The sequence below is a fragment of the Oncorhynchus nerka genome, linkage group LG10 (assembly GCF_034236695.1).
Source record: "Oncorhynchus nerka isolate Pitt River linkage group LG10, Oner_Uvic_2.0, whole genome shotgun sequence".
Classification (NCBI taxonomy): Eukaryota; Metazoa; Chordata; class Actinopteri; order Salmoniformes; family Salmonidae; genus Oncorhynchus; species Oncorhynchus nerka.
Genome location: NC_088405.1, coordinates 68,818,101 through 68,835,989, shown reverse-complemented (window position 1 = coordinate 68,835,989; position 17,889 = coordinate 68,818,101). Strand labels below are relative to the sequence as shown.

Genomic DNA, 17,889 nt, shown 5'->3' with positions numbered 1-17,889 from the left:
CTCGGTCTCTGCACTATGGTAAACTGATTTCTTATTTTCTAAGCTGCGCTTCTTGAATTCCCTTCCAGGTTGATGCAATTAAGGAAAAGGTGAAAGTCTATTCCATCTCTCTCTTGTTGTTTCGTTTGTTAATTTAGTCTGGAGCACTGCTACCTCAGGAATCTGCATGCGTTTTATTTTAATTCTTCCATATGTCAGTTACACTGCTGCTTTTCCACACACACACACACACACACACAGTAGTGCCTTCTCAACTGGACTCTCTCCGACTGGGCAGCAGAGCACTCTAGTAGATCTGTAGTTACTCACCAATGACAACCCTTAGTCTGAGGAAGTCTGTCAATGATGCCAGTCTGCCATTGGTTCCCAGTCCTGACCCTTGAACTCACAATGACCTTAATGTGCTTTTGATGCCCCAAGAGTGTTAATTTTGTAGAATAAATAACACCCATTAATGAACTCAATCTTGAAGCTTCTGATTGCTGGCATATAGCTAAGACCCCCTCTCAAAATAGACTGCAAACCAGTTGTAGACTGCATTTAACCATAGTACTAAAACTGTAAGCCAAGAAATGCATTGTATGATCAAAGTTTGTGAAGCGAATGCACTTTAAGGTGGAAAGTAGCATAGTGGTTAGAGCATTTGGCCAAGCCGACAAGGTGAGAAATGAAATATGTCTGCCCTTGAACAAGGCACTTAACGTAATTCTTTTCAGGGGCACCGTACTACTATGGCTGCACCTATCTGCTGGGGGGTTTTCTTCTCCACAAAGGTTTCAGTAGTGATGCCATTTTGTAGTGATAATTCTATATTTCTCATGACCGAGTTCATTCTCATATTGAAGTCTTGACAGTGAAATACAACTTGTGCTGCAGCACTAGAGGCAGAGAAAATAAAATCTGTCTTTGTTAATTCATGTTGAAGTTAGTAAATTTGCACGGGCAGTAGCTGAAAAGTGCATTCCTTCACAGACCTTTACACTGTATCCAAGAGAGTATGTATGAAAAACGGGTAATGGTACCTGCACTTTGGGAAATGTTCTCTGGTTTTAATATATGCACTTGATTGAGCACCTGCCAATGAGAATCTAGCGTCACTGAGAGCCTCTAGGAGACATTGATGTTGTCGGCTGTGCCTTGCTGTTGGTTGATGGGCCTTGAGTGGCTGGACTACGAATCATCCCGGGCTTTGACTCCCTCTGCGCTTCAGTACTTTTGCCTCTTTTTCATGCACATTATTTTAACCAATTGTAACACCACTACTGTAGCATGTTCTCCTTTTAATGACGCCTCTGTTTGTTGGAAGAGATTTACTCATTATTTTTAATGTTCTTTACAAGAGGTATGGAGGGAACTGAACCCACTTTCAGCACTGAGAAGCACAGAAAGTTGTTTTTTACTAGCATCTTGCCTCTTACTGCAACTTTTAAACGCAATTACGTTTTCTTCCTAACAACTTTTGGAAATCTGCTTCTGCTACGCTTAAGGTCACTCATTGGAGTTACAGTAGACTGATATTGCTGAGTTAAAACTAAGCATGTTTGATTTAAGGGAAAGGGTGAATAGGTCCGAGATAAATCCTAGAAAAAATACCCCCTGGCAGTTAACATCGCTACATTAAAATAGCTCCGAGATGACAAAGGTCAAGTGTTGATCATGAGATTTTGTACTCCTGTTGCATACTTGATATGGGTTTGGTTCTCTGCATACATAGCAATGTTAATATATACTGAAAACATCACTTCAAGAGTGGCTGAATGGAGGGACCAAATTTCATTGAAAGTATTTTTCCTCACATCTTAATGGTCATCTCTCATATTTCTTCACTAGTTTTAAATGTGTGACGAAGGGGCAGCTCACAGCAGCCTTGTATGTGTTGCAAAGAATAATCACCTAGAATGTGCACACTTCACACACCTGGAACAGTCCTATCCATCAATCACTTAACATATTAAATGACTAAAGGAAAGAAGAGTTAATGAAGGCTTTTCCAGCATGTCTTCTCTGGCCTGCCTGCTTGTAGCTGTTTATCATCGTGTTCTTTCTGACCTCTTTCAGGTGGACAAGCTGGAGACCTCTGAGTCCCTAAGGAAAGAGGAGGAGCAGGCGACAGAGACACAACCCATCGTCTATGGTAAGTGCCTCATGCATCATTCACAGCCAAGAATCTGACACGGCCAATGAGAACAGCCATTCACACCAACTCACTCAAACGGTGAAGATGACTCTCGTAACCCAGCCTTTTGTGCTCTAAGTAGTAAAGATGGGATATAAGATGTAGAGTAAAGAGATTGATAAACTGTGTAAAGGTTTTTAATAGTGACAAGTTTGTTGATATTGGTGACATGCATGTGGCTGTCCCTGTTTTGATATTCGTATCAGATGTCATTTCTAACGAATATTCGTATAGTCTGCTGTACCTGCGCCAAAACTCTGGTATTTCTCATCCTAATAGGTCCTGATAACTTAGTAAATGGTGAGCAAACATGTTTTCAGCACTTATGTCCATAACTGATCAACACTCGCTTTCTCGTGGCTCTCTTGTCCCTCTGCAGCAGACAGGCTGTAGTCTTGTGAACAATGCATCTAGGCTTCCGTGTGTGCCAGTGGCTACTGCCTCTGACCTCGGAACACTTATGGCAGTCAGCATGGGTTTGAATCCGGCCGGCTGCCCTTTGACTTAATCTCCTCAACCTGGCTTCACTCTGCAGTCTGCTGTTCAAAAGAAAAATCATTCAAATAAAAATTAAGTTGAGCTTCCTTGGCACTCTGGAATGTTAGAGTTGAGCTGTGGCTTGTGTTCCATGTTAAGATAAGTTTAAAGTTTAAATATTCAAATCAATCGGCATCAAATGATTTGAATCAGTGAATTAATAGAATCCGAATAGATTCTAATCTTTGGTGAAATGCCTCTCTTTCCTCCAGGCACACCCCAGCTTATGCTGACTGCTGGCCCAAGCGTGCCCGTGCCCCCCCAGCAGGCCTATGGCTACGGTTACCAGGCTCCTGCAGGCTACCCCCAGGCACCTCAGGCCCAACCAGGCTTTGGCTACGGCATGTAAAGGTCTCCTGGCAAGCCCTGGAGCCCATCCATCTCTCAGCTCAGTCCTTCACTAGGCTTTTACCATCTTCTCACAACATTTAGTGGATTCAAACAAGCAGTTTTTTTATGTTTTTGTTTTCCTTTAAAAAAAAAAAAACCTCATGAAGGACATTTTTCTGTTGTCAAAGAAAAAGATTGGCTCACAATTATTATAATTTTTCACATTCCATTATATTTACTAGATGCCATTTTTTTTTAATGGGGAATGGTTTATGTACAATGAAGGGGCTTGTGGGAAGAGTGTCCTCTTCTTAATTAAAAGGTATGTTGTGAAGCATCTGATTTGCACTCTGTAGTGAAGAAACTAATGTAGAATCTCTTCATTTTGATATGTGTGAGCAGCTTGTTCTATCAGTCTGTAAAATGCATTTAATTATTGTATATTCAGAAAGGGAAAAAAAGCTACAATGTTTTCTATTTGAACATGACTGCCGCTTCCATGACCCACAAACTAGTAACACTATGTACAAATACCAGTAATGACCTACACATGGTTAAAGGGGTTGTGTAGCTCTAGAGAAAGATTCTTTTAAGATGCATTCAGACATGATTTCCAAAAGTGAGTTTCATCCTTCCCAAGCCTATGCAGGCTCTCCAGTGAGTCATTGAGTCAGACCGTGCGTAGAGAGATGAAACCGATGGTGTCTTTGCGTCTCACTCAGCTGCGTGTAAGACACTTTCCTTTCCTCATGCTGTAAAGTGCTCTTGTGGGACTATTCTATTTGGAGGGATTGATTACGAGAATTAAAGAAGCTCTGTTCTTCAGTTCAGTCAGATGTGTGTTACACTTTCCCCCCTCCCCTCGTGCTGCGGTTGGTTGGTAATATGCTGGATATCGTGGTGTTCTAGGTCACTGTTCTTGATTGTACAGAAGAGGATATAAAACCTAATAGCCTTGACGTCCTGCCAGGTTTTCTTTGTGGCCAAAATGGTACCCTATTCCCTATATAGTGCACTACTTTTGACCAGGGCCCATAAAAATTGTACTGCACTATGCAGGAAATAGGGTGCCATTTGGGACTCAGGACCTATATTTGTCTGATCTAATTCAAGAGACTGGTAATTGTGTTATCAAAGGCTTGTGTGTGTGTATACAAAGAAAATCATTAACTCTCCCTATACTCTCAACAAATGACTAGATTTAAGCGTGCACTCATAGTTGATTGTGCAGGATCTGGATCATGATGATGAATGAAACAGCAGTTTTCTTTACCACATAAAATAAAGGCTTCTTGTTTGTCAAGAAAAGTCTGGTCGGGTCTCTTGTTCCCTTCTCAACCTTGTTTTGTCGTCATGTTTGTAAGGATGATAGACTAACACGTCGGCCATGCACAGGTGTCAATGATTTGTGGCGATTCAACATTTAATGGCCAGGGAATTCATTGAAAATGACAGCAGTCCTATTACGTCGGCCGTGCACGGCCAAAGTTTGTTGGTCTACCTTCACTCTTATGAACCTTTTATCAAGGCATCCTTTAGGGAAAATCCATATCACTATGGATTTTTGCCTGTCAAATGAGGGATGTATTCGTGTTTTAATTGCAAGCTCAGGTGGGTTTGGGGTAGTGTAAGTACAAGTGCACATTCTAAATACAAAAAGATGTAGGTCTACTGGGTCTGGGTATCAGTTCTGCTAGGATGACATGGTTGGACCTTTCAATGTACACAAAAATAAAGGGAACACTTAAACAACACAATGTAATGCCAAGTCAATCACACTTCTGTCAAATCAAACTGTCCACTTAGGAAGCAACACTGATTGACAATACATTTCACATGCTGTTGTGCAAATGGAATAAACAACAGGTGGAAATAATAGGCAATTAGCAAGACACTCCCAACAAAGGAGTGGTTCTGCAGGTGGTGACCACAGACCACTTCTCAGTTCCTATGCTTCCTGGCTGATGTTTGTCACTTTTGAATGCTGGCGGTGATTTTACTCTAGTGGTAGCATGAGACTGAGTCTACAACCCACACAAGTGGCTCAGGTAGTGCAGCTCATCCAGGATGGCACATCAATGCGAGCTGTGGCAAGAAGGTTTGCTGTGTCAGCGTAGTGTCCAGAGCATGGAGGCGCGCTACCAGGAGACAGGCCAGTATATCAGGAGACGTTCTGCTGCCTGCAACATCCTCCAGCATGACCGGTTTGGCGGTGGGTCAGTCATGGTGTGGGGTGGCATTTTTTTGGGGTGCCGCACAGCCCTCCATGTGCTTGCCAGAGGTATCTTGACTGCCATTAGGTACAGAGATGAGATCCTCAAACCCCTTGTGAGACCATATGCTGGTGCGGTTGGCCCTGGGTTCCTCCTAATGCTAGACCTCATGTGGCTGGAGTGTGTCAGCAGTTCCTGCAAGATGAAGGCATTGATGCTATGGAATGGCCCGCCCGTTCCCCAGACCTGAATCCAATTGAGCACATCTGGGACATCATGTCTCGCTCCATCCACCAAAGCCGCGTTTCACCACAGACTGTCCAGGAGTTGGCGGATGCTTTAGTCCAGGTCTGGGAGGAGATCCCTCGGGAGACCATCTGCCACCTCATCAGGATCATGCCCAGGCGTTGTAGGGGGTCATACAGGCACTGAGCCTCATTTTGACTTGTTTTAAGGACATTACATCAAAGTTGGATCAGCCTGTAGTGTGGTTTTCCACTTTTAATTTTGAGTGAGACTTCAAATCCAGACCTCCATGGGTTGATCAATTTGATTTACATTGATAATTTGTGTGATTTTGTTGTCAGCACATTCAACTATGTAAAGAAAAAAGTATTTAATAAGAATATTTCATTAATTCAGATCTAGGATGTGTTCTTTTAGTGTTCCCTTTATTTTTTTTGAGCGGTGTATATACATAGTTCCCAGATGACCACTTCTCTGAACCAGGATTATCCTACTTCCAATACAGTTAAGTGTCCACGGGATCAGCTGATTCAGGGCCTACTCCCAGCACAGTAAGGGACCCTGGTGCTATCTGTGTCCTCCCTTGCATCTTGGAGCAGAAAGACCTACTTTGGCATGGGTTAGCAGTTCTCTCAGACTGTCCTCATACGGGGCTTTAACAACGATTTCGGCTGTCCACAGTACTCCCATTGCATCAGTAGCGCGGGGTTTCTGCGCTGGACCTGCTTGTAGGCTGACAGCGGCGTGTGAGCACTGGGCTGCCACTTTCCCCATACCCATTTTCAGCTCTGATCGGACCACCAGAATCATTTTGAACTCTCCCATGAAGCTGGCTTCTGCTTCGCCCCCACTACCGTTCCCCATCGCTGCTCCGATCCCGTAAGTGCCTGCCTAGGCGAAGTCCACAACCCACTAATTCCAATATTCAAATGTCTACCTGGCCGTACAGGGAATACATTTTGATACTGGTCAAACCATTACTTAGAAAAAGCCGTCGATATTCACTTATTATTAGTGAATATCGACGGAGTATTTTGAGTTGTGCCGTTTCACGCGTTTCTACCCTCTCATTGGCTAGAATGGTCTCACCTGATCTGGCTTCCATCTTTAAAGGACATGTCTTTCCCTTGTCAGAGAGGTCACTCGACCATCTTGTCAATATAATAAATAATCTTTGATCAAATAAAATACAGGTCTGTTTCCTGCTTTTGACAGTTCGAGAGTGAAAAAGGAGAAGGTAAGGGGACTATTTGTTCGGTTGATGTCTGTTCATTGTCGTGGTGTTTATAACAGTAGTAGCATAATATTAGGCCAAATAGTCTATCCACATTTGACATTAGGCTATCCTCTATCAGCATGTATTCGTAAAATGCTAGTTTACTGACGCGTGCAAGGTTTTGTCAAGCATATAATACGGTTGATCATATTGCTATAACCTAATATTTTATTTTGAGCCTCTAATTTTGACCGAGTCCTTGATGAATGAAAATGGTCTAGTGTCTGGTGAAAAACATGCTTTCGTAACAGTAGGATCTAATTCATTAATGCCATCGTGTATGAATGAAGCTAGGTTAGTGTGACTTAAAGGTGATGTGGATTTGATGGTTTGGGGAAAACAAAACAAACGAATCTATTCTATTGCATATTTGTTATTCTTTATAATCCACCTTGCATCTAGTTTACTGGTCTGTTTTGTTCAGGGTCAATTTGTTAACTTCTTGACTTTTCATTGAGGATCTTTTGCTGGATATCTGAATAATTTATTCTCTAGAGGTTCTAGCTGCCAAATAAAAAGTGATCTATGGTGCGATTGAGGCTATAAAAATGTACTCTTTAAAAAGGGGTAGCAACTCCTGTCCTGACAGAATGTTGGGTTATAGCTTGAGAGCAAGGTCACATTCTTGGTGCTTTGAAAAAACGTTTATCAAGCTTCAGTCATACAACAGGTCATTGATATTGTCACACGATTATTTTTGTCCTTCTGTACAGAGCTTGTCTGACAGCTGCTCTCAATTCAGAGTAACATTCAATATCTTTAGAGCTCAATGGGTGTCATGTTTTACAAAGTTAACATTTGTCATTTGATTTAGATTATGGATGTAGGCCTATTACAATATAATGCAATACGAATGCATTGCATGCTAATGCAATTGTAGAAACCCCCTGCCTTATATAACTTATTGGGTGCCTCACTCCTACATGTCTTCCCTTTAGTCATTATATGGTTCATTTGTTAATAAATCTATATTAAACAAAACGCTACATTAAGTGAGAAGTAAGCTTTGGTCTGAAGCTGAAAAATAAAATCCACATGAGCATCAAAATGCCTACTTCACCCATGCTCTGCCAAGGTTTTCCAGCACACAGCTTTTACATACTACAGTAGCTGTTTAGGATTAAAATCTTCACAAACAGCCTAATTCATACTTAGAGGTGCTGCTCCCACAATGTGATTTGTACTGCATACAAGGTAAAGTATTGGATTCTTTACAGAATACACTAAGACATTTCCATGCTCTCTTTAATTGTATGAAAGCAAACTTAGTTTTTATACTTACAAGACCACCGGCTTGATTGAGTGAACTGGTTTGTCTTGTAGTAATGTGGTGCCTGCCTGTATTTCCTTAAACTTTTTATTTTAGCTATACATGTCATTGTGAAAAAAAAAATATTTCATAATTCCATTTGTCAACATAACAGGTGTTGGACACAGTCACTCAGATCTATAGAGCTGGTCTGTGTTCCCGATTTCTGTAACCGTTAGCTTACCCGTGTACAATTTAAATAAGCTTAGAACCACTTGTTTTGAAAACAGTCCAGATTTATCAATTGCTGTGCTGATCAATGGACAGTTCATTACATATTCATTTGACAGAGGTTGTCTAAAGTTATGTTTGTATTTATTTTTGCAATAAAGATGGTGACGCTACAATAATATACATGTACAATAGGCTGGGCATGGAAGTGAGAGCACCCATAACCACCAGGACCAGCAGACACACTGCTCACAGCCTGAAACTACCCATAACCAGCAGACACACTCCTCACAGCCTGAAACTACCCATAACCACCAGGACCAGCAGACACACTGCTCACAGCCTGAAACTACCCATAACCAGCAGACACACTGCTCACAGCCTGAAACTACCCATAACCACCAGGACCAGCAGACACACCGCTCACAGCCTGAAACTACCCATAACCACCAGGACCAGCAGACACACCGATCACAGCATGAAACTACCCATAACCACCAGGACCAGCAGACACACTGCTCACAGCCTGAAACTACCCATAACCAGCAGACACACTGCTCACAGCCTGAAACTACCCATAACCACCAGGACCAGCAGACACACCGCTCACAGCCTGAAACTACCCATAACCACCAGGACCAGCAGACACACCGATCACAGCATGAAACTACCCATAACCACCAGGACCAGCAGACACACCGATCACAGCATGAAACTACCCATAACCACCAGGACCAGCAGACACACCGATCACAGCATGAAACTACCCATAACCACCAGGCCCAGCAGACACACCGCTCACAACCTGAAACTACCCATAACCAGCAGACACACTGCTCACAGCCTGAAACCAAAACACACAACATAAATAACTAAACACAAAACATACAATAATCACATTCCCATCCTCCCCCCTGATTGGATGACCTCAAACGTGTGTATGTATATATATATATATATATACATACACACAACCTTCAGACAGCCACAGATCAACCCATCTTTCCCAGTAAATCATCATTCTACCATTTTCTCTTGCAATACATTCCTCCATTCTACCATGGCGTCTCACTAGGGGGCTTGAACCTTCCCATCTGCAACATTGCCCTTGGACCTTCAAATCCCCCAACAATACAGTTTGCAGAGCCAATATAATTGATTTATTTAGCTAGACAAGTCAGTTAAGAACATATTCTTATTTACAAAGATGGCCTAGGAACAGTGGGTTTAGAACAGGGATTGGATCTGGTTACTGGCCCAACGCTCTAACCACTAGGCTACCTGCTGGTTACTGGCCCAACGCTCTAACCACTGGGCTACCTGCTGGTTACTGGCCCAACGCTCTAACCACTAGGCTACCTGCTGGTTACTGGCCTAACGCTCTAACCACTAGGCTACCTGCTGGTTACTGGCCCAACTCTCTAACCACTAGGCTACCTGCTGGTTACTGGCCCAACACTCTAACCACTGGGCTACCTGCTGGTTACTGGCCCAACGCTCTAACCACTGGGCTACCTGCTGGTTACTGGCCCAACGCTCTAACCACTAGGCTACCTGCTGGATACTGGCCCAACGCTCTAACCACTAGGCTACCTGCTGGTTACTGGTCCAACACTCTAACCACTAGGCTACCTGCTGGTTACTGGCCCAACGCTCTAACCACTGGGCTACCTGCTGGTTACTGGCTCAATGCTCTAACCACTAGGCTACCTGCTGGTTATTGGCCCAACGCTCTAACCACTAGGCTACCTGCTGGTTACTGGCCCAACGCTCTAACCACTGGGCTACCTGCTGGTTACTGGCTCAATGCTCTAACCACTAGGCTACCTGCTGGTTATTGGCCCAACGCTCTAACCACTAGGCTACCTGCTGGTTACTGGCCCAATGCTCTAACTAGGCTACCTGCTGGTTATTGGCCCAACGCTCTAACCACTAGGCTACCTGCTGGTTACTGGCCCAACGCTCTAACCACTAGGCTACCTGCTGGTTACTGGCCCAACGCTCTAACCACTAGGCTACCTGCTGGTTACTGGCCCAACGCTCTAACCACTAGGCTTCCTGCTGGTTACTGGCCCAACGCTCTAACCACTAGGCTACCTGCCACCTCTATTATGACAACCATTCCTGGACCTGACTCCAAAAACCTGGCACCGATGGACAGTACCAAAAGAGATGCCCTAATGAGTCGGTTTCCGCATGGCAGTCTGCACAGGTCTGACTGTCCAATGCCCCACATACTGAGCATTCTTTTTGTAGCAAGAATTTAATATAATAGATTTAATTGAAAGTAACAGACTGATGTGTCAATTGTGGTTTTGTATAGCAGTTCATGAAAATCTGTTCCTAACTATCTTGAATTGTATGCGGTTGTCAACCCTATTGACTGCAAGTGAAACTGATACATTTTAACATTTTAACAATTTAGAATGGCTCATTGGAAGCTATTTCTGATTTTTAATTGGTGGCAGACAAAATAACTAATTCCTTTCATTTAAGTAATTTCCTCTTCCATTTTTGTGGCAAGAGGTGCAATGAGTTGGTTATAATATTTTATAGAGAATACATCTCAATACAATTTGATTAATTGCTTGTGTGACAATTTTACCATCGTTGTTTGCAATGTCATTCATAAACATGAAATAAACTTCCTTATACATTCTCTCCAATAAAATAAAAGTGGTGTATCCTCTATCAGTACATTGGAGTTTAAACATTATTTGTAATAAATGTTCTTCCTCTTCTGGAGGAAGAGTGGGCTACAAATTGGAATTGTAGCCCACTCAGTATGGCTTTATTTAAAAAGACAGGGTTTTATTGTCAATCCACCAGAAATGTATCGTTTTAATCTGTATAACAGCAAAGAGGCTCCTTTCAAACATTAGATGTGTCCTACTGGAAAACCAGTTACTAGATACAGTTTTGGCATTAAACCTTTAAGTCAGTTAAGAACAAATTCTTATTTACAATGATGGCCTAGGAACAGCGGGTTAACTGCCTTGTTCAGGGACAGAACGACAGATTTTTACCTTGTCAGCTCGGGGATTCGATCTAGCAACCTTTCGGTTACTGGCCCAACACTAACCACTAGGCTACCTGCCGCCCCAGGGATAATAGAAGCTTTAATATAGGTTTAATGCCTTGATATGTAATAGTTTTAGCCCTCTACACGTATATTCATTATATAAATATACCCTTTTAACTTTCTGTTTTTATTACAAATAAAATATTGTTTGCTCACGTGACTTACAAAAATATTTTCCTGGAGTGGGTAGAGCCATGAATAAATATGTAAACTGCGATATCATTAGAGAATTAATCAGTGTAATTTACTCAGATGGACAGGTTTCCCTTTCCATGGTTTCAAGATCCTATCAAAATGTATATTTGCAAGATCATTAAACTTATGGGGTTGGTCCCCCTTTGCTGCTATAACAGCCTCCAGTCTTCTGGCAAGGTTTGTCACTAGGAACATTGCTGCGGGTATTTGCATCCATTCAGCCACAAGAGCATTAGTGAGGTCAGGCACTGATGTTTGGCGCTTAGGCCTGGCTCGCAGTCGCCGTTCCAATTCATCCCAAAAGGTGTTCGATGGGGTTGAGGTCAGGGCTCTGTGCGGGCCAGTCAAGTTCTTCCACACAGATCTCAACAAACCATTTTTGTATGGCCTCGCCTTGTATACGGGGGCATTGTCATGCTGAAACAGGAAAGGGCCTTCCCTAATCTGTTGCCACAAAGTTGGAAGCACAGAATCATCTAGAATGTCATTAGATGCTGTAGCTTTAAGATTTCCCTTCACTGGAACTAAGGAGCCTAGCCAGAAGCATAGAAAACAGCCTCAGACCATTATTCCTCCTCCACCAAACTTTACAGTTGGTACTATACATTGGGGTAGGTAGTGTTCTCTTGGCATCCACGAAACCCAGATTCGTCAATCGGACTGCCAGATGGTGAAGTGTGATTCATCACTCGAGAGAACGCGTTTCCAATGGCGGCACACTTTACACAACTCCTGCCAATGCTTGGTGGTGCACATGGTGATCCTAGGCTTGTGTGCGGCTGCTCGGCCATGGAAACCCATTTCATGATGCTCCCGATAAACAGTTATTGTGCTGATGTTGTCTTCAGAGGCAGTTTGGAACTTGGTAGTGAGTGTTGTAACCTAGGACAGATGATTGTTACGCGCTCATGCGCTTCAGCAGTCCCGTTCTGTGTGTGAAGTGGCCTACCACGTCGCAGCTGAGCCGTTGTTGCTCCTAGTCGTTTCCACTTCACAATAACAGCACTTACAGTTGACTGGGGCAGCTCTAGCAAGGCAGAAATTTGATGAACTGATATGTTGGAAAGGTGGCATCCTATGACTGTGCCACATTTAAAGTCACTCAGTGCTTCAGTAAGGCCATTCTACTGCCAATGTTTGTCAATTGAGATTGTATGGTTGTGTGCTCAATTTTATACACCTGTCAGCAACAGGTGTGGCTGAAATAGCCGAATCCACTAAGACCTCTCCATCACGGTTGACAACTCCACAGTGTCAGCCTCCCAGAATGCAAAAAGCCTTGGCGTGACCCTGGACAACACCCTGTTGTTCTCTGCAAACATCAAAGCAGTGACCTGCTCTTGCAGGTTCATGCTCTACAACATCCGTAGAGTACGACCCTACTTCACTCACTAATCCAGGCACTTGTCCTCTCCCGTCTGTATTACTGCAACTCGCTGTTGGCTGGGCTCCCCACTTGTGCCATTAAACCCCTGCAACTTATCCAGAACGCAGTAACCCATCTGGTTTTCAACCTTCCCAAATTCTCTCATGTCACCCCAATCTTCCACTGACTTCCAGTTAAAGCTCACATCCACTACAAGACCATGGTGCTTACCTACAGAACAGCAAGAGGAACTGCCCTTCCCTACCGTCAGGCTATGCTCAAACCCTACACCCCAACCCGAGCACTCCGTTCTGCCACCTCAGGTCTCTTGGTCCTCCAACGGTGGAACCAGCTTCCACCTGAAGCTAGGACAGGAGTCCCTGCCCATCTTCCCGAAAACCCTGCCTCTTCCAACAGTATCTTAAATAATCCTCCTCCCCCACCCTACTAATATATATATATAACTAATTTAAAGCTCCAAAAATATATTCAGATCACTTTTTATATATATATATATAAAAAATATATATTAAAAAAAACTCAATTGTACTTGTGTTCCAGGAAAGTGATCTGAATATATTTTTGGAGCTTTAAATTAGATTTGAACTCTTGGGGTAGTTACTGCAAATGGTGAAATGTCTCATTTACTTGCCACCACCCCCTCCGCGGCCCCCGACTATCCTTCTAGTGCGTTATCCCTTTCTGAGCCCCCACCACACCCCGCACTAGACTATAGTCGTGTAGGTTGTATAATTATATTGCCACCGGAGCTTGAAACGGTGGTTTTTGGCATATTGCTAGCACTCAAGACATCTCAGTATGGTAAGTTGCTCTGCCTGCCTCGAACATTGTGCATTACTTGTTGCGTACCAAGAGATTCATATTACTTTTTGGTACTGTTGATAGGCTACTTTAAAAACCAGTGCGCACTGCGTGGAGAGGGAGTGATGCTATAACTGCTTGTCAAAAATAAATCACATTTAATTCGACGCGATTGTTTAACATGTTACTTTAATTATAATTTATCCCCTGGTGAAGTTTCACAACCATAGTTTTGCTTTCGAAGCGTAACGGCACAAGTGGGTTCACAATAGGTCTCAAACGCGCAGTCTGTTTATTGAAGGAAGTTATTGCGCAATCGAGTCCGTGGCTCTGGCGGATTTTGTGCGCGCTGCTGGATCTAGGACACGCGCTGTTTTGTTCTTTTCAGGCATCAGCCTTGAATTTGCGGATTGTGAGAGGTAAGGTAAATCAAAGATTCCGCTCTTTAAATGATGAAGCGTAGTGGGGGTTCCAACTGTGATGCTACTTATTTGTCAACTTTTTGCACCAAGTTACGTCACACAGCCAAACAACAGTCTTGTTGACGCGCAAGAGTAGACAAGACAATATATTAAAGGGTCAATCCGGAGTTCAAACAATAACAAAAAGGTACACCCTGCCTCTTGTTTTGGTAAACAGCTGAGGGATGGGGCTTGAGAAATATGAACACTCAAATTCCTAGAGCTGTGGCTGCAAGGACTGACCATCCATGAGATCAAAATGGTAATGTTAACCATGTTTTGAAGCTATACAGTGTTTGTTTACAAACATTGGAGTAAAACCAGCTTATTTTGTGGGATTTTATGGGATATGACATTAACTCATGAAGCATTTACAAAAGTTATTTTCTTCAAGAATCAATGGCTATTAATTTAACTGACCAAAAATGTATGTAGCAATTCCAGATTGGCCCTTTAAAGGTGCTTGACTAGCTCTGCAATGCAGCTGGCTTTGATGCATGATGCTTATTGCTCTCCTTTTTGGATAGCTGTCAATACACCGGATATCCAAGCTGTTTTGTCTCAGCCAAAGTGACTTCTCTCACAGAAAACATTCATGGTATGATTAGAGGCAGCAGTTGAAGTTGATATGGGGCATCCAATACCTTTACTCCCCCTAAACTTTACACGACTAGCTTAACTGGTAGGTGTAGGAACCAGTCTGTGTATTTTGTGCTTGTGTTGCACCAACACTCGGACACTGCATTATTGAGCATGTAGGTGTAGTAGGCTATTATCTCCTACTACACTGAATATAATATAATAACTCAACACTGACTGAGTGATGATTTTAATGCTACAGTATTTTCAGCCCAATAAATAACATTTTCCCAACCCTTTTCTATCCCAGTATTTGTATTAGAAGGAACTGGTAACTTTTTGTAAAACATCTGTTTGGCTACTTTTTTGTAGTGTTGATTGTAAATAACTTGCTCATTCACTTACTAGGAGGTTTGAATGAGCAGTGATGAACCTCTGGATTTAGACCTATGAGCCACCCTATACCGTTCAGTAGTAGGTTGTCGCTGTCCATGTGTGTTCCAGAGGCTCGCAGCTATTTCTCACAACAAAAACAACCCTACTCGGGCCTCAGTCAGCATGTGTCCATAGAATTCCTATCTATAATAGAAAAGAGCCATCATGGGCCCCTGTAAAATCCAACGCTCTACTGTCTCTGCAGTCTGTCAGCCCAGTTAATGTGTACATTTGTAAACTGAATACAGGGGCCCTCCTGTAGCAGAGCCAAGGGTGCTGGATAGAGGGATTATCAGGCTGTGTGACACTGACACTTCCACCAGAGCTGAGCAGCCTGCGTGCCTGTATGTCAGAGTCCCAACTCTCAGCTCTAAGCTGTCTCTCACACACTGTTCTGTGTCCTGCAGATTAGTGGTAACCCGATAAAGCCCTATGTATGACCTAATGATACCATCACCTTCTGCACTCTGATCATCACTCCGCCATGACTAGACCTGCCAACACTACACAGTCTGTCCCATATCTTGCTGCACTTTGCTCAACACTCAGTCGGGACCGACAGTCCCCTAAGTCTGCTCTAACCAGTCTGTCCTCTCTGTTTTTTGTAATTCCTCTTCAGGTGTCCCCCGGTCCAACCACTACTCAATGAGATGGCAAACAATGGGGCAGACTGCGAGCTACCTCAGAGGCGCCTATCAGCCAGAGAAAAGCACAACGGCCAGTCTGCAGGTAGGGACCGCTGAATGAACCACAACATGACCATGACCAGTTAATGAAGTTAATGATTGTTATTGTTGACGTAACATACGGTGATGTAGGCCAAAGTATTTGTTCATCCTGACTGAAGAAAAATAAAAACCAGCACAGTATCATTTGAGTTGATTTAAGCTACAGCCTAGTAGTTCACATTGACTGACATGTCTTTAGAGGTGGTAAAGGTAAAACCCACTGTGTGTGTGTGTTTTTTTGAAGACTCCTTGTCGCTGAGTGAGAGGAAGCAGAGGGACCGCGAGGAGCGTGTGTCTCTGGTGTTATGGAAGAAACCGCTCGTCACGCTACACTACTTCCTGCGGGAGCTGCTCACAACCCTGAAGGACTGGATGTGGAGGTGAGACACACTTCAGTCCTCATCTCCTCCATCTTGGAAGTGTTGAATATAAAAAGTGTTGACTACAAAGTGTTAAAATATAAAGTATTTCTGTTTCTCAGTGTGGAAACAGAGGTTATGTATTCATGAATCTCCCCAATACTGCGATCCATTGCACTATGACAGACTAAGCAAGTATACAGTCGAGCTGGTGGATGTGGAATAAGACAAAGGTCTGAGCCCACACACACACTCCCTACTGCTGTGGCCATGTTATGGCAGCCCAGCCACAGACCGACGTGGAGGCAGCAGGGTCAGAGTCTACAGTAGAAGATAGAGGCTCTTTCTCAATTCGTCTTTCCTCTATTCCTCGCTGCCTCTGTCCTCACCTCCTTCTCTAACTGCATTGGGGGAGAAGAGCCAATGTCCCTCCCTTCGGACCTTCTCCTTCAAAGTGTTTTGAGAAGGATGCGAGGAGAAAGGACGTGCAGACAGGAGACCTTGAAAGTCTACCTGCTGCCCTCCTGGCTCACTCTCCTGTAATTCATCCTGTGTGCCTGGCTCTACAGTCAGACCAAACAAACACTGGACCATTTATTAAAAATGGTATTATGTGTTCAGTTGAATAATACTCCCACACACTCCGTATCATTGCAGGCTCAATGTTGATGGTAATATAGAACCGGTTTCTGATATGAATAACCTTGTCTCAAGGGTGATCCCCATGATGTTTTCCCTGTTTTTAGTCACCTAATTGTCTGTTGACATGTACACGATGACATGAAGTCAATGTGCACATTGAGCCTCTTGTGGTTGTGCATGAGGACATAATGTTTATTTTCTAAATGACAAGAGGATGTGGTAAAGCACAAGACAAGTAGCTTGCTGCCAGAGTAAGAGGCTGCTTAGTTCAGGAAGTTGTTTTCATAGCAAGTGGATTGCATGGGCTCCTGAATGGCACAGCGGTCTAAAGGTACTGCCTCTCAGTGCTTGAGGCGTCACTACAGACACCCTGGTTCCATTCCAGACTGTATCACACCCGGCCGTGATTGGGAGTCCCATAGGGCGGCGCACAATTGGCCCAGCATCGTTTGGGTTTGGCCGGTGTAGGCCGTCATTGTAAATAAGATTTTGTTCTTATTTGACTTGCCTAGTTAAATAAAATGTAAATGGTGAGAGAGAAGTGAATATATATATATAACAGCTAGTGTGATAAGTTATAGCACAGATAATTATTTGTAGTATCAAAAGCTTTATAAGCAGACATGTGGACATGAAGCTAGTGTTAGGGTAATGGTTAGGGTTGAGCTAACATGTGGACATGAAGCTAGTGTTAGGGTAATGGTTAGGGTTGAGCTAACATGTGGACATGAAGCTAGTGTTAGGGTAATGGTTAGGGTTGAGCTAACATGTGGACATGAAGCTAGTGTTAGGGTAATGGTTAGGGTTGAGCTAACATGTGGACATGAAGTTAGTGTTAGGGTAATGGTTAGGGTTGAGCTAACATGTGGACATGAAGTTAGTGTTAGGGTAATGGTTAGGGTTGAGCTAACATGTGGACATGAAGCTAGTGTTAGGGTAATGGTTAGGGTTGAGCTAACATG

The 17,889-nt window shown here is 43.3% G+C and overlaps 2 protein-coding genes and 1 pseudogene across 8 annotated transcripts in view; 2 read left to right on the top strand and 1 right to left on the bottom strand.

Annotated features, from left to right (window-relative positions):
* Positions 1 to 4,351, top strand: part of LOC115135911 (clathrin heavy chain 1-like) — a 50,940-nt gene extending 46,589 nt beyond the window's left edge. Inside the window, exons 29-32 of one of the 4 annotated variants that reach the window (XM_029671108.2) lie at positions 69 to 89; positions 2,059 to 2,134; positions 2,456 to 2,476; positions 2,926 to 4,351. In XM_029671108.2, the coding sequence (XP_029526968.1) occupies positions 69 to 89; positions 2,059 to 2,134; positions 2,456 to 2,476; positions 2,926 to 3,062 (255 nt within the window). In that variant the 3' untranslated portion in view covers positions 3,063 to 4,351. The remainder of the gene's footprint in view (positions 1 to 68; positions 90 to 2,058; positions 2,135 to 2,455; positions 2,477 to 2,925) is intronic. The other 3 variants (XM_065023705.1, XM_029671111.2, XM_029671113.2) reach the window with 3 other exon arrangements.
* Positions 4,352 to 5,654: 1,303 nt separating this feature from the next.
* Positions 5,655 to 6,607, bottom strand: LOC115136276 (peptidyl-tRNA hydrolase 2, mitochondrial-like; annotated as a pseudogene).
* Positions 6,376 to 17,889, top strand: part of LOC115135910 (vacuole membrane protein 1-like) — a 100,987-nt gene continuing 89,473 nt past the window's right edge. Inside the window, exons 1-3 of one of the 4 annotated variants that reach the window (XM_029671105.2) lie at positions 6,376 to 6,739; positions 15,818 to 15,927; positions 16,171 to 16,306. In XM_029671105.2, coding sequence (XP_029526965.1) covers positions 15,849 to 15,927; positions 16,171 to 16,306 — 215 coding nt within the window. In that variant the 5' untranslated portion in view covers positions 6,376 to 6,739; positions 15,818 to 15,848. Of the gene's footprint in view, positions 6,740 to 13,611; positions 13,724 to 14,039; positions 14,143 to 14,417; positions 14,447 to 15,817; positions 15,928 to 16,170; positions 16,307 to 17,889 lie in introns of those variants that run through there. The other 3 variants (XM_029671104.2, XM_029671106.2, XM_029671103.2) reach the window with 3 other exon arrangements.